Genomic DNA, 26,864 nt, shown 5'->3' on the forward strand with positions numbered 1-26,864 from the left:
CATACGTGAACATCACCACATGAAATGTCATGGCTGGAGCGTATTCTGCAGGGGTATCCTGTGCCACAGGGGGCAGAAGGGGGCATACGTGAACATCACCACATGAAATGTCATGGCTGGAGCGTATTCTGCAGGGGTATCCTGTGCCACAGGGGAGCAGAAGGGGGCATACGTGAACATCACCACATGAAATGTCATGGCTGGAGCGTATTCTGCAGGGGTATCCTGTGCCACAGGTAGCAGAAGGGGGCATACGTGAACATCACCACATGAAATGTCATGGCTGGAGCGTATTCTGCAGGGGTATCCTCTGCCACAGGGGGCGGAAGGGGGCATACGTGAACATCACCACATGAAATGTCATGGCTGGGGCGTATTCTGCAGGGGTATCCTGTGCCATAGGGGGGCAGAAGGGGGCATACGTGAACATCACCACATGAAATGTCATGGCTGGAGCGTATTCTGCAGGGGTATCCTGTGCCACAGGGGGCGGAAAGGGGCATACGTGAACATCACCACATGAAATGTCATGGCTGGAGCGTATTCTGCAGGGGTATCCTGTGCCACAGGGGGCGGAAGGGGGCATACGTGAACATCACCACATGAAATGTCGGGGCTGGAGCGTATTCTGCAGGGGTATCCTGTGCCACGGGGGGCGGAAGGGGGCATACGTGAACATCACCACATGAAATGTCATGGCTGGAGCGTATTCTGCAGGGGTATCCTGTGCCACGGGGGGCAGAAGGGGGCATACGTGAACATCACCACATGAAATGTCATGGCTGGAGCGTATTCTGCAGGGGTATCCTGTGCCACAGGGGGCGGAAGGGGGCATACGTGAACATCACCACATGAAATGTCATGGCTGGAGCGTATTCTGCAGGGGTATCCTGTGCCACAGGGGGCGGAAGGGGGCATACGTGAACATCACCACATGAAATGTCATGGCTGGAGCGTATTCTGCAGGGGTATCCTGTGCCACAGGGGGCGGAAGGGGGCATACATGAACATCACCACATGAAATGTCATGGCTGGAGCGTATTCTGCAGGGGTATCCTGTGCCACAGGGGGCGGGAAGGGGGCATCCGTGAACATCACCACATGAAATGTCATGGCTGGAGCGTATTCTGCAGGGGTATCCTGTGTCACAGGTAGCAGAAGGGGGCATACGTGAACATCACCACATGAAATGTCATGGCTGGAGCGTATTCTGCAGGGGTATCCTGTGCCACAGGGGGCGGAAGGGGGCATACGTGAACATCACCACATGAAATGTCATGGCTGGAGCGTATTCTGCAGGGGTATCCTGTGCCACAGGGGGCGGAAGGGGGCATACGTGAACATCACCACATGAAATGTCATGGCTGGAGCGTATTCTGCAGGGGTATCCTGTGCCACAGGGGGCGGAAGGGGGCATACGTGAACATCACCACATGAAATGTCATGGCTGGAGCGTATTCTGCAGGCGTATCCTGTGCCACAGGGGGCGGGAAGGGGGCATACGCGAACATCACCACATGAAATGTCATGGCTGGAGCGTATTCTGCAGGGGTATCCTGTGCCACAGGGGGCGGAAGGGGGCATACGCGAACATTACCACATGAAATGTCATGGCTGGAGCGTATTCTGCAGGGGTATCCTGTGCCACAGGGGGCGGAAGGGGGCATACGCGAACATCACCACATGAAATGTCATGGCTGGAGCGTATTCTGCAGGGGTATCCTGTGCCACAGGGGGCGGAAGGGGGCATACGCGAACATCACCACATGAAATGTCATGGCTGGAGCGTATTCTGCAGGGGTATCCTGTGCCACAGGGGGCGGAAGGGGGCATACGCGAACATCACCACATGAAATGTCATGGCTGGAGCGTATTCTGCAGGGGTATCCTGTGCCACAGGGGGGCAGAAGGGGGCATACGCGAACATCACCACATGAAATGTCATGGCTGTAGCGTATTCTGCAGGGGTATCCTGTGCCACAGGGGGCGGAAGGGGGCATACGCGAACATCACCACATGAAATGTCATGGCTGGAGCGTATTCTGCAGGGGTATCCTGTGCCACAGGGGGCGGAAGGGGGCATACGCGAACATCACCACATGAAATGTCACGGCTGGAGCGTATTCTGCAGGGGTATCCTGTGCCACAGGGGGCGGAAGGGGGCATACGCGAACATCACCACATGAAATGTCACGGCTGGAGCGTATTCTGCAGGGGTATCCTGTGCCACAGGGGGCGGAAGGGGGCATACGCGAACATCACCACATGAAATGTCACGGCTGGAGCGTATTCTGCAGGGGTATCCTGTGCCACAGGGGGCGGAAGGGGGCATACGCGAACATCACCACATGAAATGTCACGGCTGGAGCGTATTCTGCAGGGGTATCCTGTGCCACAGGGGGCAGAAGGGGGCATACGCGAACATCACCACATGAAATGTCACGGCTGGAGCGTATTCTGCAGGGGTATCCTGTGCCACAGGGGGCGGGAAGGGGGCATACGCGAACATCACCACATGAAATGTCACGGCTGGAGCGTATTCTGCAGGGGTATCCTGTGCCACAGGGGGCGGAAGGGGGCATACGCGAACATCACCACATGAAATATCATGGCTGGAGCGTATTCTGCAAGGGTATCCTGTGCCACAGGGTGGCAGAAGGGGGCATACGTGAACATCACCACATGAAATGTCATGGCTGGAGCGTATTCTGCAGGGGTATCCTGTGCCACAGGGGGCGGAAGGGGGCATACGTGAACATAACCACATGAAATGTCATGGCTGGAGCGTATTCTGCAGGGGTATCCTGTACCACAGGGGGCGGAAGGGGGCATACGTGAACATCACCACATGAAATGTCATCGCTGAAGCGTATTCTGCAGGGGTATCCTGTGCCACAGGGGGGCGGAAGGGGGCATACGTGAACATCACCACATGAAATGTCATGGCTAGAGCGTATTCTGCAGGGGTATCCTGTGCCACAGGGGGGCGGAAGGGGGCATACGTGAACATCACCACATGAAATGTCATGGCTGGAGCGTATTCTGCAGGGGTATTCTCTGCCACAGGGGGTTGAAGGGGGCATACGTGAACCATTACTTTTTCCTTTGTTTGAAAGCCACGCCCCAAACTTTTCCAAGCATCACTATGTTTTTGAGCGGTCTTCGCCAGTGCAAGCTGGCCCTTGTAGAAGACTCTGCCCTGCCGAAGAAACAGTCATGGCAGTCTCTGTAACTGTTAACACAGCTACACCTAAAGGTTAGCGTTACTCCCCAGCCCCTTAAAAGCGGCCCTCAAAAAATATTACAATCCGTTCTCCATATAATACGGAGAATCTAATGCGGAAGCGTTTCATCTTTATGAGGTGAATGCAGATATTTGAGTTTTCTTTCTGTTTCTGCAGTTATAAGGAAGCGTAAACGAGCCTGCAAGACCTAGGACCCAAAACCCAAAGTGTCACACGTACAGGGTCCGCGAGCATGCACAGTGAGTGGTAATAACGGGCACGCAGGATACTGAGAGCGCCTCTACTGTTTACCCAAGTCCCTCCGGTATAGGTTGCTGTGTTACAACAACTCACTTCTGGACACACGCCCCATCCCTATTGATGTAGACAATACACATGTCTATACTGCTCCACACGTGACTGGGTGCCATGATGAGACTAGCGTAGAATGTGTAGCTAGGGAACCCTATAATGCGGCCTGTAATTCTCAAATACCACCACAAACACATGTACAAAAACAGTCAGGACCACTGATACCGTTTATTGATTTGACTAGCACATAAGTTAGTGAGGGTTGGTTTGTTTGTTTATTTATTTATAATGCGCGCCTCACCCGAAGGTATCTGGGCGCAGTACAGGATAATGCAGTTTCTTGGTTACACAGGAGGAAATGAATCAAATATATACAAATACACAGTTGCAGAAATAAAGCAATATAACAAATGTAAACACAAGAAAGGCAGAGTGTCGCATATGTACATAGGCAGGCAGGTGCACTCGTAGGGGACATCATTAGTAATAAGCCAATTCTTCATGTTGTTTCTGAAACAACCAAGGGATTGGTTAGTTCTGAAGTTGGGGGGCAGGAGGGGGAGAGTGTTCCAAAGTTGGGCGTCGAGAACAGGGAAACTGTTCCCTCCTACTTTTTTACATTTGTATCTCGGAACTTAAAGACAGCCAGAACTGGCTGATCTGGTCATTCTGGCAAATTGTTTCAAGGCAAATTTATCAGAGAGATGTTGTGGGGCTAGATTGTTAAGACATTTGAATGTTAGGGATGCCGTTTTAAGTTGAATTCTTTCTTTTATAGAGATCCATTTGTGGTCTCTTCTTAGGGAGGAGATATGCTGTCTGCGAGAAAGACTCAGTGCTGTCCTGAGGGCATTATTTTGCAGGATTTGCAGTTTCTTGGTGATATATTTGTTAGCTCCCAGATAAAGTCAGTTGCAATAATCAATTTTCGATAGGACTAGGGTTCCAGGCCGGGTGATGCAGCTTTGTCCAGCAGAGTTGTTAAACAACAAAGGTTTTGAGTCTGAGGGTCACCCCGTCAATGTAGCTTATGTCAGTGGCTGGTTCCTTCATTGCACAGCCTGAATCCTCCTTACATGGTGCAGATGAATTAGATACCTCCCACACCCCTCTCACCTGTTACTCCCACTGAATGTGATGACCCTCAGGATGCATCAGAGAGTGTATCCCCTTGTTATGAACCACAGAACACCTCAGAGAACCTACCCATAGGTGAGGGAACTTTACATGCTCAACGGGATCACACTGCTAATACATCTGCAGAAACAAATAACACAAAGAGTACTTGCATGTTAAATAGGGAAACAGTACAAGCGTGTAACAAGGTGGTAAAACTGCTCAAACATTTAAGACGTGAACGTTCCTTTGTAGACACATCATACGCTACCAGTTGTTTCTTAAATACCCTGCAATACTCAGACGCTGGCCCTCATTACAAGTGTGCCAGTATTTTGCCAGTGATTCTGTGTTCCCGGTGGCACCGTTTCTGCAACCGTAACCACGGAATCACCAGCACATCACAACATCGGGAGCTTGCATGCCGGATACGGTGCCACCGGCATGACGCAAACACTGTCATCGCATGGTGAAATTGGTGGCACCGCCAGCAACAATGCCATTGGCAACGTTTATGGCATGTCACAGATGTCATGCAGCTCCCTGACTGTGTGCTGGAATTTGTCCATCGCAAGAAAATGCAGCACAGACACCACCTTCAACAGCAGGGTATGGGGGGAGGGTATGGCAGTCCGGATGCCAAAACGCTCTGGATGTCGCCCTGATGAGGTCCACTATTGCAATGATGGTCTACCTGGTCAGGCAGTAAAGTGTGTTTATCTGCCTGGCAGTCAGGGTGTGGCCCTTGTGCAGGGTATAGGTGCACGCCTCCAGGACACAACTTGCTGCCCATTGTTCCTCTGCATTCTCCTTCTCATCCTCCTCCTCTTCCTCCACTGCCTGTCGGCCTGTTGCCACTGTTGCACTCCTGCATGCAGCACCTCCATGACTGCTGCTACAAGTGGCAGCATGGTTGTGTTGGAAGATGTGTGTGGTGTGGGTGTGGTCCTTTTCAGCAGTCCCCTGTGCTCATTGTTTGCAGCTGGGTCAACTGGGTGCACCTGTGGCCTGTTACTCCACACCTGGGCCTGGTTACCGCCTGCTCTGCGGTGCCTCCGTCATTGCTTTCTCAGTGGCAGCGTAACGTTTGTGTTGGTTTTCGGGGGAAATCTGCTGTTGTAATGCCGCCTCTTTCCGTGGTGCCAGAGTTTCTGGCACTGATTCACGAGGGTCCCGCAGTTTCAGTTACCTGTGCTACCGGCAATGGTAGCACAGTGTACGCTGTTACCTGCAGTGTTGTTACCAGCATTCCCACTCATAGTACTGCGGTCCAGAATGAGTGCCGCTAATCGGAATTCCCAGCACGTTGCTTCTGGACCGCCACACTTGTATTGAGGGCCACTGTGTCTAAGCCTGTACATGTACAAGACCTATTAACAGACTTAAAAGGTTTTAACAATGAGAACCAGTGTTGGCAAGCAAGACATGTACAGGAGGAACACTGCTCTTTTGATCACAAAAGATTGTACACTGTATAAGAAATCGGATTTGACGGGATGCAGTGAGCTACTTACAATGGGGTGAGTTTGAAGGACATTCTGACCAGGTTGTGGAGGGCAGTAAATGGAACAGTCACCGGGGACAATACATAAGTGGACATACATAGATTAAAGAGAATGAACACTGGACATTTTTAAGTGCAAGTAGGTGGTATAGCCAGCTGTGCTCAGGAGGCCACCATGATGGGTGAAGTGCTAGACTGAAGGCAGAGGAAGTGAGGGACAGCGGCAGGTTAAAGGCTAGGGAAAAATGTGCAGGCAGATGAGAGGTAGGTTAAGAGGGTAACTCGGAGGCGAGGAAGTAGGCTTTTAGTCTGGCTTTGAACACATTCTTGTGGACTGTTTCTCTGATTTCTGGGGGAAGAGAATTCCATGCAAGTGGAGCAAGAAGAGAGAAAGAGCAGAAGCGAGAGGAAACACAGGCAGGGGGAGGAGCCACAATGGTAGCAGGGACGTCATTTCACCAAAATGCCTGGGTTAGCGGAAGTGACATCACACAACCCTTGACCTCTGATGACATCCCAGAAAGTGATGTAATTTGACCCCACCTCGAAGTGACATCACAGGAAGTGATGGAACACGACTTTTTACCCCTTGACAAAACAGGAAGTGGCATTTCATAGCATTGTTCCTAAGTACAATACAAAAAATATGTTTACAAAATCACTGTAATGTGATATACATTTCATATAAGAATGGATAACCATATGTATCGTTAATATCAGTGTGTATAGGCCCATATTACCACATTAGTGTGAATGCAAGCAGATGCCCAAGGACAAATGATAATGATGTGTTATTATATAGCACTTACGCTTCAGCGCTTTATATAGAACAATTATACATACAATATCACCCAACCTGTGTTGGTATTCATTTATCAACCTCAGAAGGATAAAAGGCTTAGTTGGCCATGCCAGGAATCGAACCTCCAACTTGCAGATCACACACACATCGCAGCAGCAAGCGCTCAACCCACTGTGCTATCTTACCGGCTATCGCTATCTTACCGGCTATAGTAAAATGAGCAATTACATATTTGAATGTTCTCAAAGTCAGAAATAAAATTACACTCTGTAGTGGATACCATTAAACTGGTAACTGGGATTTAACAGCAGACCAGCTCATCTGCAGGTCTGGTCCAAAGTTGGTTACATGTGAAGCATGCATGGATCTAACTTTCGGGCTTCAGAGGTTGGCAAACTACATACCATTTGGAGGATTCATAACTGTGTATTAAAGAATTTAGAGTAGTGCAGGGAAAGCAGCGCACTCACACGGCATCCCGTACTCTGGGCACTCGTTACCTCATACAAGCAAACAGACATCCTGAACAGCATGCAATGGAGATGGGAAAGATTGACATATTACAACAAAGCATTTATTGTGGCACAATGAAATCAAGGGCCACTTTATGAGCTATGGTCAAACATTTCTACACTGGATACAAGCTTTTAGGCATAAGGATTTTGTCAAGTGACCGAGGACACCGAGATGGAATGTCTTGTGATGATCGTAACAGAGACAACGGCAGAAAAAAACATGTCCGAAATGGAGGCTTATTCTACTCTAAATGCTTTTTGGAAGGTTTTTGTCTGCATTGTGAATTTGCGATGTTTAGGAACAGACTAAATCAGTGTCTCACCCCCGCAAGTGTGCCTGAAATAAACCTTTAATGAGTCTAGCAATTATTGTATTGAATTCCAGAAAGACACATTATTATTCATATTCTATCTTATTTAGGGTCAGTGGTGAAAGTGTTGCACTTGTGGAACCCCCTGAAGAGGCCTGAACAAGAAATCCAGCTCTCCGGAAACAAAAAGCCACATGGTGCTGGCCACAGCCCAGGAGCTACAATTTCAAGGGGTAGCAAGGGAGACCACAGAAGTATCAAGGGAGACCTCAAATGACATCCATGCAGGGTAGTCGAGGCACAGCGGAGTTACGAGAAGGCTTGTAGAGTTGGATAGAGGAGGATAGATACGGTGGTGCCTTACCATGTATAGATTTGTGAACCCGGCGAAGACATTTAAATCTGGCCCTGTTTTGCATCGTCAGCCATCCGGCCTGGTGACAGTACAAGGAAATAGGTGTGAAGTGAGGGAGTACGAAGAGAGTCCTGGTAGCAAAGTTAACGATCTTTTCGTGAGGACAGAAAGCATATTTGGAGAGACCAAAGAGGATGCGGCCACAGTAGCCCCGTTTAGAGAAGACAAGAGTGGTTAAGAGATGCCTGGCAGTGTTGAAAGGAAGAAGGAGTGTGCGAGCTGCTGTTCCAGTTTTGGAGATGAAAGTAGAGAAGGTGTGAGAAGGGTCAAAGATGACGCTGAGGTTCCTAGCTGAAGAAGAGTAGCGGAGAGTGTCAGGTGGGAACTGGATAGGCAGAGGAAGAGATGAGAGAGAGCCTCTGGCAGGGAAGAAGAGCACATCTGTTTTGGTAGAGTTTAACATCAGAGAGTGCAAAGCCATCCATTGTTCAATGTTAGAGAGATAGTTGGAAATATTGATAGAGAGATCAGAGGAGAGTTCAGGAAAGGAGAAGTAGATTTGGGTGTCGTACGCAAAGAGTTGGTACGAGAACCCAAAGGAGGAGATTATTGCCCCTGGAGGAGAGGTGTAGAGTCTAAAAAGGAGCGGATCAAAAACTGAGCCTTGTGGGTCACCAACAGTTAAAGGAGTGAGTTGCTCCAGGAAACAGAATTGTCGAGATGCAAGGTAGGATTCAATCCATTTAAGTGCTCAATTGTGAATCCCAAGAAGAAAGAGCATATTGAGGAGATCAGAGTGATCGACAGTGTCAAAGGCAGCAGACAGGTCAAGGAAAATGTGGATAGAGTGATCTAATGGTCGATCAAAGCGCTATGAGGCTGTACAGGAAAATAATCATGCCTGACACCCTACGCACATATGACATCATGAGGGAAGAAATGGAATCAGGAAAGTGCAAAGCCCTAAATAAATGGGTAAAGGCCAGAAAAGACGAGCTAATACAAATAGCCTGTACAGAAAAAGACCTAAAGGAAAATCCAGATCAAATTAAACGAAAAATGGAAGAGTGGGATTGGATCACCACAGTTGAAAAGGCAGTAGGAAACAAACTGTTAACCCACTTACCACTGACTTTCAATAAGCTGAAAAAACTGCAAAACTACTGTCTAAAATTCCCGGACAAAAAACTGAGAAGTGTGTTCATGAAAGCCAGATTTAATCTGTTACCAACGCGGGAGATTATAGCCATTCGAGGAACCAAGAGCGACAAGACTTGTCGCCTATGTGAAAAGGAGGCAGTGACAGAAACACTAAAACATCTAGTGATAGACTGTCCAAAAACCAAAGAAAATAGAATGACTTATCTTCGGCCGTTGCTTTCGAACGCTTGGTTTGTACAACCAGAGGACCTGTGGAACAGATTGATCTCAGGCGAAAAAACGAGATGGTCTGTGGCAATGGTGAAACTAACAGAAGTAGCATTGAAAAAAATAAACCATCAAGTGCCCACGGATAATCTGCACACAAGCAGCAAATCACCCCGGTGATTTGGACAAAGACGCAAATCCTCGGATCTGTTCTCGAACGCTGAATACTAGTACTACAGGACGGTGGATGTGCGTGAAGATTTTCCTCACGCATGAAAAGAGAGTTTGAAGTTTTGATAAAACTCAGTTTTAGATGAGTAAAAATCAAATAAATAAATAAAAAAAGAGAATGATTAGAAGAGGCGACGAAGTTGGACACATTCATGATAGCACTTTCCGTGGAGTGACAGGAGCGGAAACCTGCTTGTATGGGGTCTTGAAGGTTGTGGATGTCTAATGAAATGGTAAGATGGTTGAGCACAACCCTTTCAAGCACTTTAGAGTAGTGTGGAAGGACACAGGGAGGGAAGGACACAGGGGAAAAGTTAGCCGGTAGTTTCGGGTCAGCCCTTTGCTTTTTTAGGAGAGGGTTGATCGTGGCCATTTTGAAAATCAAGGGAAAGCAAGCAGAGTCGAGGGACAGGTTGAAGAGTTCAGTTTTTAGAGAGCAGATCCTATCAAGTATAAGAGTCAACTCAAGGGGTAAGTTCATCAAAACAACAGGAAATACATTTGAGCACCTAATTCTGATAAAACCCACCAAAGACTTATGATGTTCTCCTAGAATACTTAACAAACCCTATGCACTGTACAGTCTTTTCTAGTACTAAGGGCTGGACTGGCCTATAGGGAACTCTGGAGATTTCCCGGTAGGCCTCTGCACCCTGGGCCTCTTTTGTGTGGTATTTCCAAATTTCCCATAGGAAAAGGGTTGTGCTTGCTGCAAATGTCTACTATGGGGCCACTTTGGACATTATTTCCAGGGCCTCTTTTGGTTCTATGTCTGAATGTTTAGACACTACTCTAATGGAGATTGGTGTACCCTGTGATACCCTCCTTCTGATTGTTCTAACCTTCTTAGCTTCTCCCCTTACCTTCTTTCCTCCACTACCTTCTTCTATCACCTTGGGCACCCTGAATTGAGATGTTTCTCATGTTTGGCGCTATATAAGGGGAATATAAAGCACTGAGGGTGCTTTTTAGATAGATTTGTTTGTAATTGTATGTGATCAAATTGCCAACATGTATTTTTATACCAATGTATCACGGGTCACATGATTGGTTGGTATAAATAGACATCTGCCTCATCATTCCTCCAGTTCAGTGTATCCTTGCTGATCTGCTTTCTAAACATACATCCCTGCCAAATCATTCTTGTCAAATCTTGTTTTTACATTGGTTATGTCTTTTAATCCATTCGTTTTCCTTGATTGGCATCCCTTCCATTTAATCTTGTTTTACATGTTTGACTATTTCTCTTTCTATCTCTCCTGTGTATCAATCCCTTTTTTCCTACCTATCTTTGCCCCTTACTGGCCCTTTAAAAAAACAAAAAGAAAAAATTCCCCTGCCCTTTTGTGGGCCTTTGGGAAATCCCTTTGGGTACAAGTGGGTTCCTCCTACAATGTGCACACCCAAAAATCCCCACTCAGCCCACCCTACATCATTGCTCTTTTCCCGATTCCTTCCCTTACTGTTGAGTTCTCCCCTACTGCCCCTACTCCTTTTCACTATACCCCTTTTCTGTTACCAGCCTATATTTGACACCATTTTACTTATTTTGCTATCCGATGTCTACTACACTTGCCCTTTTGTTCGGTGTACTTCGGTTGGTGGAATAAGGCTTTGAAGCCTGGTCATTTTCTTTTAGTTGGTGGTATGTCAGAGAATAAACTTGCACCCCATTCCTCAGTTGTATTCAGCATGTTTTCTTTGAACCTTCTTTACTGGACCACTCAGTCCCAGCTTTATTAAGCATTTAGGAATTTTCCATCGTCTTATAGTGTAGGTTTTGATAGGATTGTAAAGCTGGGATTGCATTTCCCATATTTTCACCTAGACAGGAATTTGTGTTAAACAACCTCAAACTCCTAACCATAATTTGGAGAGAAGATGATATGGCTTAAAACAAGAGTTCAATTTTCTAGGTTGGAAGCATCCGCACAAGCATCTAATTCAGTTAAACTTTATTGTAAACGGTAAAATATGCTTAGCTGCTTATGGAATTAAGTATATGCTAATGATGTTAAATTTGTAAAGTATAACTAAAGGTATTATGCTTGATCAAATTGGGCCTTATTACGAGTTTGGTGGTAATTCAGCAATAAATACACTAAATTACCGACAAAATTGATTACCGTTTTCGACACCTGGTCCTGTGTATTTACCGCAGGATTACAAGTGATTGTAGGGCATTGTTAATTCCCATATACGGAGTACATAGGACTCTATAGGTATTTCAGCAGAATTACCACTGGCAGTAATTCTGCCAGCGGTAATTCCACTGTTTTTGGCAGTAAATTGGAGGATTAAATCCATCACCTTATCACCAAACTTGTAGTACGGCGGTGTGGTAATGCAACAGTAATGACATTAGACCCGCACTGCTGTACTGTAATTAGGCCCATAACTCTATGATGGGAGAAATGAGATCCCAGTCCCGCTTGGGTTCCGAGGTCAGCACGACATGGGTTTGTAACAGGACAATTTAGACTTCATTACAGTTCTCCTCTGTCACTTTCCAAGCGACCACCCTTTGGGAATCCCAAGTGGTCCATGATTATATCACTGCCAACTGGACACAGTTCTTCTCTATTCTATACAGTGTTTTCAGACATAGGTTTCCATGAAACAGAAAGTACTGTGAGGCCATAAACACATTTCCCATTAAGTGGTAGGTGCTGTGTGACATGCCATGGGCGAATAATGCATTAAGGCAGGACTTCCAGCGATAGGTGATGCGATGTAGGCCAATGAAGCAACCTATTTTTCACATTAGAGTGGCAGTAGAATTCTAGGCGCCCTCCGTCCTCTCTCTTCTCTGGGATCCTTACCTGGTGCACCAGCCAGCTGCTCGGGATCTCTGGACGTCCCCTGCCATGCAGGACAATGTCCCGCATAGTCTCCACGCAGGGCTGCTCCCGCGCCAATGACCCGAATGGCAACTCGTAGCTCTTGACCTCTGCAAAAAAAAAATCAAAAATGATCATTATTTAGATTATTCTCCATCCCTCCCTGAAAGTGCACCCCCTTTTTGCCTATGGACTAGCAACTATTTTTAAAACATAACATTCTCAAATGTATAATCAATAGTATGAATCCATTTGCCCCGCTGTTTCCTAGGATGCACCCATTTCTTTCGCCAGGGCAGCTCCATTTCCTGTGTAGCTACACTGCCCATTACCCACCATTCCTTGCCATGAAGCCGCACCTCCCATTGTCCTAGCTTCACCCCCATAAGAATTGTTTCTCTGGTTTTCCTAAGTCAATACTTTCATAGAACTATATTTTTGCCTCAATACTTTCGTAGGTTGAGACTGTCACCTTAATATTTTTGTACCCGATATTTTTAATCTCCATATTTAAATTAGATAACATTTCATACTTCACCTGCTCTAAACATAAATGCCCATTGTTTGTGCTCTGCCGTCTCTGGCATTGTCAATTCTCTAGCTGCATACAATCACACCAGTGCTTATTGGCTTCTATAATGTTAGGTTCATCCTTCGAGTGGCAAGAGGCCTTCATTGGGTGCCAAGGGCTATCACTTGGGCCTCATTACGAGGCTGGCGGTAGCCGTGCCTGAAGTACAGGCACGGCTGCCGCCGGTATTCATTTTTTTCCGGTGCCCAGAAAAAGGCAATTACTGGGTCATTACGACCTTGCCGGACCCGGTAGTTGCCCTTTTCTGAGCACCAGAAACAATTCTTCCCCATTACCATTTGAGCCCCATAGGGCTCAATGGGAATGGGGAAGGTGGTAGCACCGGTACCATTAATAACGGTACTGGTGCTACAGTCCTGCTCTTCTCACGAGTGCCGGTACAGCCACCAGGTCAGGCCTGGTGGCTGCAAAGGCACCCGCAAGCAGAACTTGTAGTATGGCGGCACAGTAGCAACAGTGCCGGTAGCGCTACCGGCACTGTTGTTGCCTTACCACCCTACTTGTAATGAGGCCCATCTTGCTTTGCCTCTAATTGAGCCCTTGTACTTGGAAAGGCTATTGGACGGGGGATGCATTGACGCTGGAAAGTCTACCGATATCAGGAGACGGCACCGGCACAGATACTATTTTGGACCATGCTCCCACCAGGGGTCCTCACTCCACCTCTTAACGGGAATAGAAATGATGAAGAAGGAAGGAAGGATAGGGGCATCAGCAAGGCAAGTCACCCTAACATTCTGGCAAGCTCACCTCCAGATAAGCTGCATACTAGGCCTTTTTACGCATGAAAATCTTGTAAATACGTCAGCTTTATTATTTTCCTGTGTACATTTACACACACATTTAGAGCAGAGGTCAGTGCAAAAGTCAGGTTACTTGACAGAAACCAGAAGGCTTCTTTTGATTTTTATCTACATGGATGTAATTGCATTCAATAGAGAAAAGCCTCTAAAACAGAATGTATTTCTCTGAAGCCTTTCAAAAAAAGAAACTGTGCACTGTGATAAAAGCAATGGTTTCTTTCCATTCAGATTCTGCTGTGTTGATGCTCATCGAGCAAACAGAAGCACTTTGCATATTTATTTTCCTAACATTTTAGGATTGTATAATTAATAAGATGGAAAACTAATTTGCAATTGAGAATTAATCTTTTGTAACAAATTATGCTTTTTTTCCCCAGTGAAAGCAAACCAGTATTGCACAATTGTATTTTTCAGAGTTGCTGTCCTGTGTACAAAATCATGTGGAGGCAGAACATTTCCACACTGATAATTTGATTTACACTCTAATTATAAAAACAGTGTGTAAAATGATGACTATGCACAGTCTAGTTTACATCCATTCAACCTTGCAGTCAATGGGTTACATTACTATAAATGGTCAGTGGCAGCAGAGTCTTTGCTCAAGGGTGATTCATTACACCAATCACAGGTGTTCTAGCCTCTCAATTCTTCAAGACTACAATTAAAACATTCAAAGCCTGACTCTCCAGGAAGTGCAAGCACTGTTCAAAAACAAACAAATAAAAGTTACATTTGTAAATGAAATAGAAACTCTGCAAACTCTGCAAAACCTGTGCCTGTGATAATCCAGATAGGTATTTAACTTTATGTAGTGCTTCATACATGGTTTGTACAACATCTAGGCACTCTGATTATTATACCTCAGTCGATAAACAGTTTACTGACCTCCAAAGGACATTAGCCAATAAGATAGCTAAGCCGGTTCAGCGCTCGTTGCTGCATGATCTGTAGGTTGCAGGTTTCGAATGCCGGCAAGGCCAACTCAATCTTTCATCCTTTCGAGGTTGATAAAATAGTACCGACTTCGGTTTGGTGATCATTGTGATCAATATGTTCTATGAACAGTGCTTTGCTAAAAGAGCTATCTAAATAACCATTTGAGCACGAGATTAGATATAGAATTTAGCATGCAGTCCTTGCCTCTCTGCACTGTTGTATCATACCATTGGCATACCACTAGGTAGTAATAGCTCCAGGAAATGAGGACGTTCAATAAACATCAAAAGAAAATTCTTGTATCGAACACAATACAATCCAGGTTTGCTTTACAATGTAATTGGCTAGGTCTTTGTGTTTTCAACATTTAAACATATACAAATGAGATCAAATGGCCAGACCGTAGAGAAATAATAAAAGGTGTATTCTGTCACAATGCAGAAAACTGCTGCATATTAACGATTTCCATACAGTTTTTGCACGCATTGGCTGGATGACACATACATTTTACTCTCTTGCAAAGGAGAACATTAATGTTTACTCTCTTGAAATCAGGTATACTCTGAAAGTTTAAAAATAGGGAGTAAAATACTCCCACCTGAAAATCTTATCTGGAGCACTGCTGGCAAGCATCCTACTCCTGCTCAGTATGCTTCAAGCTGTGGAACGCTTATGGAAAGGCCTCAGTTGTGACAAAGCCTCAATACACTAGCTCTCACACAGCCATGGGGAACACACGAGGAAAGGAAAACTTCAACAGCATTCTACAGAGACTCAAATCACATCATTTTCACCATTCCATGCGGGTGACCGAACAACTGCACCTGGACTCTCTGTTAACCTTCTCTGATGTATGCCTGGAAGAAAATTCCATTTCACCATCTTGTTTTCCTTTGAACCCCCAGTTACCTGCTCCTCTGCATTTTACGGTTCTTCGTCTTCCTTGGCTCAGCTGGAACTCATCCTTACCACGGATATAATTGACACCCCTGCTTTTTTCTTACCAATACTTGTATATTTTGCCATCCTGACATACGCATTGCTGGTACGGTCGGTTTTAAAGTCACACCCCAGGCTGATTATTTATCCTAGTGCTATGTCTGGTGTTATTGTCCACTTCTGCCCCTTTATATTTGGCCATCCTGGTATATGTATCTACAGCACACTTATATTTGGTAGCGCACTCTGATATATTTTATTCAGCCTGACAATTCTAGCCCTAGTCCCAAGTGTTAGTTTTAGTCCTCGATTTCTGACAAGCTGCCCCTTAATGCTCCTCCCCCACAACCCATCTGTCTCACCCCCAATTGCCAGGAATGACCCCAGCAAACATGTAGAACTGCAAACAAAGCCTCCATTATCTCATTGTCCACTCCTTATCCCAGCAGAGAAGCAGAAAGTGACCTTTGTCCTTTCTTTTATTCCTTTTTACCTGTGGGTGCTTTGATCACTTATTACTGCATTGAATGTATTGTGGGCATTTCTGCTCTTCTATACGTTTCCAAATACCACTTGTGTTGTGTAATGCCATATAGTGGGGTGGGGGTTTTCTAAACAAAGTCTTTCAAAATACTTCAGAGTGCCAAATAAGAATGTCTTCCTTGCAATGTTCTCGTAAACTTCTCCTTTCCCTGCTCTGACAGAATGTAACAAAACAATGAGTCCTAAATGTCGCTCTACAATTGTTCAATGTAATCACAATCGGCCTCATTATAGGTCGGCCAGTCCGGTATAAAAGTGCTGGTATTCATGTATATCAGCACTCTACCAGACCGGCCGACTACAGGTTTACCGGTGTGGCACATGTGTTACCTCCAGTCAAGAGCTGGAGGTAAGGCAGGTGTCCTTCTGGCAAGAATCGCCGTAATTACCAGCACCGGTATTGCCAGTGCCGGTAATGACGGCATATCCCCTCATGGAGTCCTATGGGATTCCATGAATGGGGATTAAAGCCGTTATTCCGGCACTTGTAACCCGGCTGTAATGCCACCGGACAGAGTGGCGGAAATGGTAGTTACATTTGCCGGAATCCTGGTGGATGTATCACCAGGATACCGGCAGCCTTATAATGAGGCCCAGTGTTCTGTTCTGCAAGAGTTTCAATCTTCGGAGGTTCTCGCCCCGGGTCACTAATTTTCTCACTATCCTCATTGCTTCTAAATCTCCACTTTAAATTGTGCTGCTTGAGTGGGCCATCTCCTAGACTTCTGCAGGTAACTCAGGTGACATCAGGTTTTCTCCAACAAGCACAAGGGCACTTCTAGTTTCTCTCAGGCTTTAATTGAGTTTGTCTTTCCCATTTTCCACAGGAAGGTTTAAGAGGGCCTTATCACATCTCTCTCCTAGGGTCCTCATTTCTTACCATTCCACATCCTCTCTACTCCATGCCGTGGAAAGAGCGTGCCTTCCAGTTCTTTCTAGCTATCACCTCCTCCTGATGTTCTGGAGCAACCTCCGCCTAATATTATATACTAACCTCCTCCTGCGGACTTCCAACCTCCTCATGCTATTATACCTCGACCTCCCTATGATCGCTTCCAACCTTGTCCTGATATTCTGTACCAACCTCCTGTGGACTTCCAAACCCCTCCTTAAGATTCCCAACCACTTTCTGATATTTTCCATCAATCTCTTAATTCCTCCCCTGAACTTCCTGTTTCAAATGACTCTTCTACCCCTCATGTCTCCAACCTCCTCCTTCCTTCTACCCCACTGCCTCCATTACCACCCGTTTGGTTTCAGGGCATCCAGAGGCATGGAAACTGCTATACTGAATACCTGTTAAGACCTACTCTCTAATCTGGACTCAAAACACTCTCTCTGTTCTGATCCTCCTCGATCTTTCTTCTGCCTTTGACACAGTCAACCACTCCATCCTCATAAACCATCTCCATGATACCCTAGGCATCACGGACAGGGCACTGGCATGGCTTACCTCCTTCCTTTCAAACAGACCCTCCCAAGTGCAAATGGGTCTTTTCTCTCCTCCACCTCACTCTCTACCTGTGGCATCCCTGAAGGCTATATCCTATCGCCATGGCTCTTCGACATCTACCTGGCCCCTCTGGCCCACCTGATCTCCACCTTCTCCCCTTATTTTCAGTATTATTCAGATGACACACAGCTCTCTTTCAATCTGGCAACCTCTACCTCCTCCCCATCCTCCCCCTTCTTCCTCATACCTGACTGCCTGACTGCTATTCAGTCATCGTGCTCTGCCAATGATCTCTGCCTTAATGCCAGTAAGACAGAGATCCTTCTCATTAGGACGCCTCCTACTTGCTTCCCCCCACTCTCTGGCCAGACTCCTTGGGTCTCCTCCCCTCACCCACTTATGAGGCAAAAAACCTTGGGATCGCCTTTGACTCCTCTCTCCACACATCACAGACCTTGCCAAGAAGTCAAACTTTCAGCTGCACCTGCTCAGGGGCCTTCTACCTTGGCTCACCTTCCCCCAGAATCTCAAAGTCTCCAGAGCCCTGGTTCTCTCTAGGTTGGACTACTGTAACAGCCTCTTACTCAATCTGCCTCTTTCCTCCCTTCGCCCCTTCAACTAATCCAGAATAGGACTGCAAGACTTATACTTGGCCTCAAGCCCAGGGACTGCATCTCTCCAGCCCTAAAATCTCTCCACTGGCTCCCGGTGACCGCAAGGATCAAATTCAAGACCCTTTGCATCATCCACAAGGCTGTCAGGGGCCTGGGACCTCTCTACTTCCAGCTTTCCCTCCCGAAATACCTCCCGGTCAGAGTCCTTTGGTCCTCTGGCTCCAACTCTCTGCATGTCAAAATCTTCTCCAAGCAGAGAATGGGAGGTAGATCCCTTTCCTCGGCTGGCTCCAACCTCTGGAACGGCTTCCCTGCCTGCCTCAAACTTGAGCTGGATCTTAAGTTCCAGAACCTTCTCAAGACTTTCATTTTCTCCTCTTCCTTCCCTCTCACCCTCACGTCCTAACTCTCCCTCTGCCGCTGTAACTGGGGCCTGGACCCTTCAAAGTCATAAACGGGCCAGACCACCCCGCACCAGTCCCCCCAGCATCCCTTGCCAGCACTTGCCCGTGGGCTCCCTTTCCTGGACTATCCCAACCTGGTCCTCTCTGTTCACTGCACTCATCCTCCCTCCCCCTTCTTCCCCTGGCACTTGTCGCCTTGGCCCGCCCAGCACATGCCCGCCCCCATCCTGCAATTCTCCCTATACCCCCTCACCCCTGAACTTTCCACCTTGACAGGAACCTGCACGGTAGGATTGTCACAAGGCCAATATAACAATTTTTGTTGCTCTACATTTGTGATTCACATGTCCACCCTCACCGCCCCCGACCTCTCATCTTGTCTTGTGGTGCCTTGAAACACTTGTGTATAGGCGCCATACAAATGTCCAATGCAATATAAAATAAAGAAATATAGGGCAAGCAGACCAAAGCTTCATAAAGCCTAGACTGCCTTTTTTGGATTCTCAGCTTATGCTTGTCCATACGAACGCAGTGGCACCCACTGGTGAGTGTCGCTAGTACTTTGGTGTGATCACAATAGATTCTGGGGAAGGCAGACCCTGTGTTCCCTATAGCCTTCCTCAGAGGGGGTACACATTTTACAATGCATGGTCATCAGTCCTTTGGCAAGGCTCTTAAAGGGTCAGTGATATTTTTCTGTGGCATGTCACTACCCTCTGTCCAATGGTGGGGCTTAGTGAGTAAATATAATGAGGTGTTGAAATGTAATCGTTCCTGTGGAAACAGTCACACACCCGTAAAACCGTTCATACCTAGTTACCAGTAAAATTAAATTGGAGATAGAAGAGAGACCAATTGTGGTCTATTGACCCAAGAATCTTTTCATACAATTATTCCTTTTGGACCTGATGAATGCAACAGAATGGAAGTAATTGCAGAAGCTGGTAGACCGGACCCTGATGGGATATCCTTTATATTTTAGAGATACCCTACCTAAAAATGAATTTACTAAACGTGAGCAATGGTTGCTAATACGCACTCAGGTGTGGGTTGGTTAAAGATACAAAAGAACTCCCCTCCTGAATGTATTTGTATTCATTATTTGTATGTCACCCCATATCACGGGTCAATTTGGGGGTACACAAGGGTTTAGTAAACCCATTGTTGTTTTGTGAGTTTTTATAGTCTTTGCACCTAAGAGTTAGTGTCTTGCACTCTATCCCTTTTAGATAGGCAGCACACCACCGTAATCTATGGGCAGATGTTCCAGACCAGGCATAGCATAGTTCTTCCTGAGGTATCTCAGTAGTGATCGTGACACAACGTTTTTCCCTCTTTTTGGTGTTACTGGCTACGTGAGGGTGACCAGAGCATCTTCCCCAAACTGCCCCCGGGTCTATAATCCACCAGCTGAGGGAGGACCCCAGCACCCTTAGTCACCCCACTAAGTGTCCCCAGATAAAGGCAGGAGACTTCATCACACATCACCCGCTCTTCCCGCATCCACCTAGATGGATGAGACCAATGAAACATGGGTGTCAGACTTTCTTGGGAGGTTTAGGGTCTTACCCATTTAGAAGGTTTCAAGGCCAATGCACAGTTTGTTGAGGTTGTTCAGCCAGCCAACCAGGTTTTTTCTTCCACTTGCCCCCCCTTTAAGCCAGGTTTCTTAATTAGGCTGGTCTGCTACTAGCATTGCCTCTTCTGGCAATCCCAGGAGGATGGTCATCTCTTCTTCCTATTGTTTGCTTGGAGCCGGCGTTAGCACAGACTTCTCTGTCACCCTGTACACAATTGACAGGAACAAGCCTATGTGTACTTACCTGCTCAGGAAGCATTAGGTCTAAACCAATGGTAGCTTGGTGGCTTACAGGAATCAAGAATGGCCATAATCTTATATCCCTCCAGTTTGATTTGGTGATAATAGCTTCTACCTGTCTTCCCTTGGAACAGAATATCTGCTTCATCCACTGCTTCAAAGTCTTGGTATTCTGGTTCCAAACACAAGTCCCAGTTGCACTCTATTGCTTCATCTGGAAGACAATATCTTGCGCCAATTGGTGCTGGCTGGGGAATTGCAGGATATAGGTTAGCTAAATGGCCGGGATTTCCACAGACACAACACTTGATTATCTATTGATCCACAATGATGGGAGATTGTTTCTCTGCTTCCCCCAGGCTTAATGGTTTCCACACAGACCTTCAGTGATGCTCAGCTATGGAGCCAAACTGAGGTGTTGTTTTTTGGTCCAATGGGATTTCCCCTCTCCTCCGTATTGTTCATCTGTCCAGTCTCCTCGTTTGTGCTTCTGAGTTCGGTGGTCTCCATTGCTGGGTGCTATGTACTCCAGATAGCTAGCTCAGCATCAGATTTGGCATATGAAGTTGCAGAACTTAACTGGTCAAGTAAGGAATTAAAGAAATTCTCCAGATCCGTCGCTTCTTCAGTTCTTTGATATTCAAATTTCCAAGAGAAACCTTACTCTGTCAGACATCTACCAAGGTGTTTCCTGGGGGTACACATGAACATCTCGCAATTACTGTCATTGCTATTGTTGGTCTCTCTCCAGTGTGTTGTATCCAGTTTATCTGATGAATTAAAAATGTATAACTATTGTCTCTTCCACCTGGGATTCTCCTGTTTCCTCAATGTGGCCTCAACTAGGCACTGACATGGTGGGCTCTGGAAAGTGCATGCTGGTGATTTCCTGCTCCTTGGCGGGACTTGGCAAGACCTCCTAAAAGATCTCAGCATCTCTTTTCCATTCTAAGGGAGGTACTGGAAACTTGCTGACACTCAATGTATTCACTTGGATGATTCAATCTGTCAGCAATTAACCTACTCTCTCCAGTAGAAGGATTGACAATGGCTGGCAATGAGTTGGCTTTCCACCAACACTTGTCTTCCTGGCGGATTAATCTATGAATTACTACCAGGGTTTTCTTTGGGTGTGGTTGTTCCCCTAACTTCCTAGTCATCATTGGGTTGACTGACATGAGAGAAAATCCCATACCTGAAGGAAGCCCTATAAAATCCTTCCAGGGACAGGCTGACTTTGGTTTCACAAAGCCGTCTAACATCTTGCATTCCCTGTATTGAGAAGTCTGCAAACCTTAGCGAATCTGCATCTGTGGACAGATTACTGGTGAGTGTGGCAAGCATTTTGCAGTGATCACAGTATTTTCTAGGGACGCACGATCCAGTATTTCTCCAAGCCTGCCATGGAGAGGGTGTACATTTTACCACCTGAAGCCAGGGTCCCTTTTACAATGTTCAACGCGGGCTGGTAGTATCTTTCTGCAGCATTGTGACTACCCCCTGCACAATGGGAGGGGTTACGTGAGGGTGATCAGGAAACCCTCCGAATACTGCCTGGTTTCAACATCACTAGGTCTGGGAGGTGCCCGTCTCTTTTGTCCTCCTACTAAATGTGCCTAGATTAGGTCAGGGGATTGTGGAACCCTAGATAGATACTGTAGAGTATATTCTGCCTATTTCCATGTAAGGCCCTGTGGCTTGAGGGTCACTTAGCTGTAGGGTTCCTATATGTTGCTGGGTGCCAGGCAAACTGAATTGATGCTGATGAGCCCCAAAAGTAAACCAAAATGAGCCACTCTGGTAGTACAAGAGTAGCTCATTATTTCACCATCTAATTAGTGATGTACATGAATAGATTAATTGGATTGCCACCATCCCAACCAGCTATCTAGTGCAGATCACTGGCACGGCAACACGTTTGACAGAGAAAGTAGACCCTGCCATTGATGGGTACATGAAAGTAGTCCTACATACAGCACATCAGTGGTGGTGGGTGTCTGTAAAACTATTTCCCAGTAATGAGCTGGAGTGACTAAATGTAGCAAGGGAGCATAAACTAAGTAAGATGGGCACGGGGGGGGGGGTGTCAGTTGTCCCCCTAGACATTTTATTTAAATAGTAGTTCAAAACGGTGCACTTTTGAACTGTGAAAAATTGGGTAAAAGCCTTCCTTACAATTGGTTCTGTAGTTGCACATGAGAAAACACAATAGATACCACCAACAGTACACAGGAGCATTTTCCAGCATGTTGTAAAGGATGCCTTTGCCCACAATACATGCCAGCATTTCTACTATAAGAACACACTCAAGTTGACTTTTCCCAATACACCCAGTACTTCACTGTAAGAACACATTTGTCTTAGTTTTGCCCAACAATTCCAGTACTGCAACTGTAAACGCAAACCCATGATAACCTTGCCCAATAATGCCAGTATTGCCGACTGCTGGTGTAAGAAATCAATCTTTTTTGGCCAACAATGCCAGTACTGCAACTTAAGAAAACAGCCATGATAGCTTTGCCCAATAAGGGCAGTAATGCCACGGAAGGACAGACTTGTCTTTGCTTTACCCAATAATACCAATACTGTAACAATAAGCTTTGCCCAATAAGGCCAGCATTGCCACTGTAAGAATACACTCTTCTTAACCCAACAATGCTGGTACTGTAACTTCAAGAAAACAAGCATGGTGCTTGTGCCCAATAAGCACAGTAATGCCACGGTCAGAAGACAGTAGGCTATGACTGTAAGAACAAACCCATAATGGCTTTGCCCAATAAGGGCTGTACTGCCACTGTAGGAAAATACTTGCCTTTGCGTTGCCCCTTAAGGCCAGGATTTGGGGTTGAATGACCGAAGAGGAAATGTTCGAGGGAGAAAAGACTGAAGATTATTTTTTCAAAATAATCTTTGGTCGTTTCTCCCCTGAACATTACCAACTACCCAAACCCCTACCTACACCCCCCCAGGTACCCACACCCCCAACACACCCCTACCCACACCCCAACCCCCCACACCCCTACTTGCCTTGCATTCCGCCTCGGTCTGTCCCTGCAATACCTGTTCCCTTTCACTTCCGTGATCAGGAAGCAGCGTTGCCTGGTCCTTTTCTGTTTTTTGTTTTTTGTTTTTTGTTGGGTCAACTGTGGGGGTGTCCCGCTCACTATACTGTATAGTATATACTGTACACCCCTGCTGCCCACGCAGCCTTTATTATAATTTATTTTTGGTGGACTGCAGGACAGTTGCGGGGGACACCCCTGCAGCCTTTTTTGGGGGGGGACTGCGGGACAGCTAAGGAGGACACTGCCGCTCACACAGTATAGTAAGTGGGGGTTTTGGGGACACCCCCACAGCCTCTGCATTCCTATATCGAATTGAAAACACCTACCCAACCAAAGATCAAACTTTTAGAAGGTAGAACATTTGGTAGTACCTTATTTTGGACTTTTGGTTAGGTAGGTCTTTTTAACTCGGTCTTTTTGGCAGAAACCAAGGCCAAGTACTGCAATGGCAGTACTGTCATTGTAAGAACACGACGATGACTTGCCAAATAAGGGCAGTAATTCTACATTAAGAACACACTTGTCTTTGCCTAATAATACCAGTACAGAACCTGTAGAACACACCCATTATGGTTTTGCGCAACAAGGCCACTACTGCCATTGTAAGAAAACACTTGTTTTTGCTTGGCCCAATAAGACCAGTGCTGCCACTGAAAGAACACACCCGTGCCGGCTTTGCCCAAAAAAGCCAGTACTGTACTTGTCGCTGTAAGGACAACCCACTTGTGTTAGCTTTGTTACACTCCACGGTACGGCCTATTAAATTCATTGTGGCAGCTCAATTAATGCTGCAAGCAAAGTGAGTTCTGAAACTAGGTTCCCAAGCCTCACCTGCATTTTCAACTTCGAAATGATTCCCAAGTCCATTAACCAGACCCAGCTTTAAGCGCCCCAAGACGGGGCGAGATAATGCAAGAAGGAAATGAAATACATAACAGAAATATTTGTCACGTTTTACAGACTCCACCGTCAAAATTAAACAAATTAAATGTAGCTTCAGAATGTCTGCAAATGCATTTAGCTGCTCCACGGTCCATTTAATCCTTTGGTAGATTTTGCCAAAAGCATCTTGTGTGACCTAGAATGTGTTGTCAGGTGGATGCTGCGAGCAGGATTTGTGGAGGCTTGTGCATAATGAAAGGGGTCTGACGGGCAGTGACAAGCAAATGGATCACCAAGGAGTCTGTTATTTTGGCAAGTGAAGGGCAATCCCTCTAGCTTTGCACCTTCTCGTTCCAAAACTTCAGAACCGCCAGGCTGCAAATAAATACAGGCATGTCTAGACTCAAGACTCCTATGTTCACGTTCACACATGCTTCTTTCCAGACAATGCCCTGATCCGCACTGGTCCTAATCCCCCTCTGCAATCAATGGGCCACCTCCACCAGCTTGCTCACACCTGGCATTTACACTAGACAAACCCATGCACACACTCTCTCTGCTCTTATTTCTTCTTCCCATCTCTCCTTTCATCTTCACGCTGATGATACCTAGATCTTTCTCTCTTTTTCAAAATGTGATTCTGTCTTACACTCTACTGTTTCAAACTGTCTTTGAGCTGTCCAGAACTGGATGTCTTCTCATTTTCTACACCTCAATCCCTCAAAAACGGAGGTTCTGTTTTTCCCTTTTTTGACTATTTCTCCTATCCACCCCCTCTCTTTCTTTTCCTCCATCCACTCTTTCCTTCTCGCTTTCAGCGCACAATTTGGGTGTTATCTTTGATCCTTCCGTCTATTTTTATCTCCGTATTTTTTCTAATGCCCGCTCATGCCGTTATGCTCTGTTTAACATTTGTCGTGCTTGTGCCTATCTTTCTTTTTGGTCGTAAGTGAATACATTGTTTAAAAAAAAACTATTTAAAAGAACACCAATTTAGAAAGACTGCTCTGTGACTGCACAGAGCGGTCTTTCTTAATCGAACTGTTACCCCCAGTGATGCGCTTGAGTGTGCGCAGGGGCTCACAGGTGCGTGAGACCCGGCACGAAGGGTGGGGGGGAAATGAAACTGTGTGTTTGTGTGTAGGGCAGTGGGGTACTATGGAGGGAAGGGGGTTGGGAGGTGAAACCCCCCCAATTTAGAAAAATGCCTAATCTATGTGCTTTTTCCGTCTTTTTGCGGGCCGCACAAAACTGACTGAAATAAATTGGTCTTTTTTTGGTGCGGCCTTCAAGAAGCAAGAAAAAGAAATAGAACCTTCTTTTTACGCAACCAAACTTCTTCCCTTTTCCCGTATCGACTACTGTTCATCGTTACTGCTCGGTCTCCTGTCATCTCTTCCCTCTTCGTTCTAGTTACAACTCTATCATATCTTCCTTACTTTCAATCTCACTACTTCCTTTTGAATCCCGTCTCTTGTATCACTTTCTTTCATTTGTTTTCAAATGCCCCCCTGGCCTGGCCCCTCCTTACCTTTGCTCTCTGCTCTCGTTCTATGTCCCCTCACGCTCTCCTGACTGTTCCTAAGCCCCCTTGGGCCTCGTCTTGTTTCTGTTCCTTTTCTCTTTTGGCTCCAAAACCCTGGAACGCTCTCCATCTTTCACTTCATTCCTCCTCATCTCTTTGTATTTTCCAGACTAATCTCAAACTCTATCTTCTTCCGTCTTTAGCCTCTTAAAATTCTCTGTTTCTCTGCTGATGTACATTTTTCACTTGTATCAATTTGATTGTGCTGTGTATTCTTTTGCTTTCTTTTTTATTTATTGTGCAGTGCCTTTGGCAAAAGGCGCTTTATAAATTTAATAAATTCAAGTACGAATACACACACCTAACCCCTCACATGCATGCATACACTACATGCGTTCACTTTCTTGCTCTGACTTGACCATTCGGTTAGGACTGGGGCACCCCCTGTACTGTCAGGAAGCAGGACGCAGAGGGAGGTGTTAATCAACACACCTCCTGAGTCTTAGGGCCTCATCACGGGTTGGGTGGAGCAGTAGAAATGCAGCAGTAATGCTATTACCGCTGCATTACCACTCTGCCCACTCCCAAGTTGGGCGGAAAGTTGGAGATTTACCTCCAGATTTACGCTGCAGGTAAGTCTACAGCTTTCCGCCTATTTTCAGCACTATTACCGCTGGTGCTAACAGTGCAGAAAAGCCCCATAGAGTCAAA

General features: G+C 46.2%; 1 protein-coding gene across 1 annotated transcript in view; it reads right to left on the reverse strand.

Annotated features, from left to right (window-relative positions):
* The window catches only part of LOC138489072 (TGF-beta receptor type-2-like), a 517,605-nt gene that overhangs the window by 33,978 nt on the left and 456,763 nt on the right, over window positions 1-26,864 (reverse strand). Inside the window, exon 6 of the mRNA XM_069616638.1 lies at window positions 12,561-12,688. Within this exon, the coding sequence (XP_069472739.1) occupies window positions 12,561-12,688 (128 nt within the window). The remainder of the gene's footprint in view (window positions 1-12,560; window positions 12,689-26,864) is intronic.

The sequence above is a fragment of the Ambystoma mexicanum genome, chromosome 9 (genome assembly GCF_040938575.1).
Source record: "Ambystoma mexicanum isolate Mex_15411 chromosome 9, UKY_AmexF1_1, whole genome shotgun sequence".
NCBI lineage: Eukaryota > Metazoa > Chordata > Amphibia > Caudata > Ambystomatidae > Ambystoma > Ambystoma mexicanum.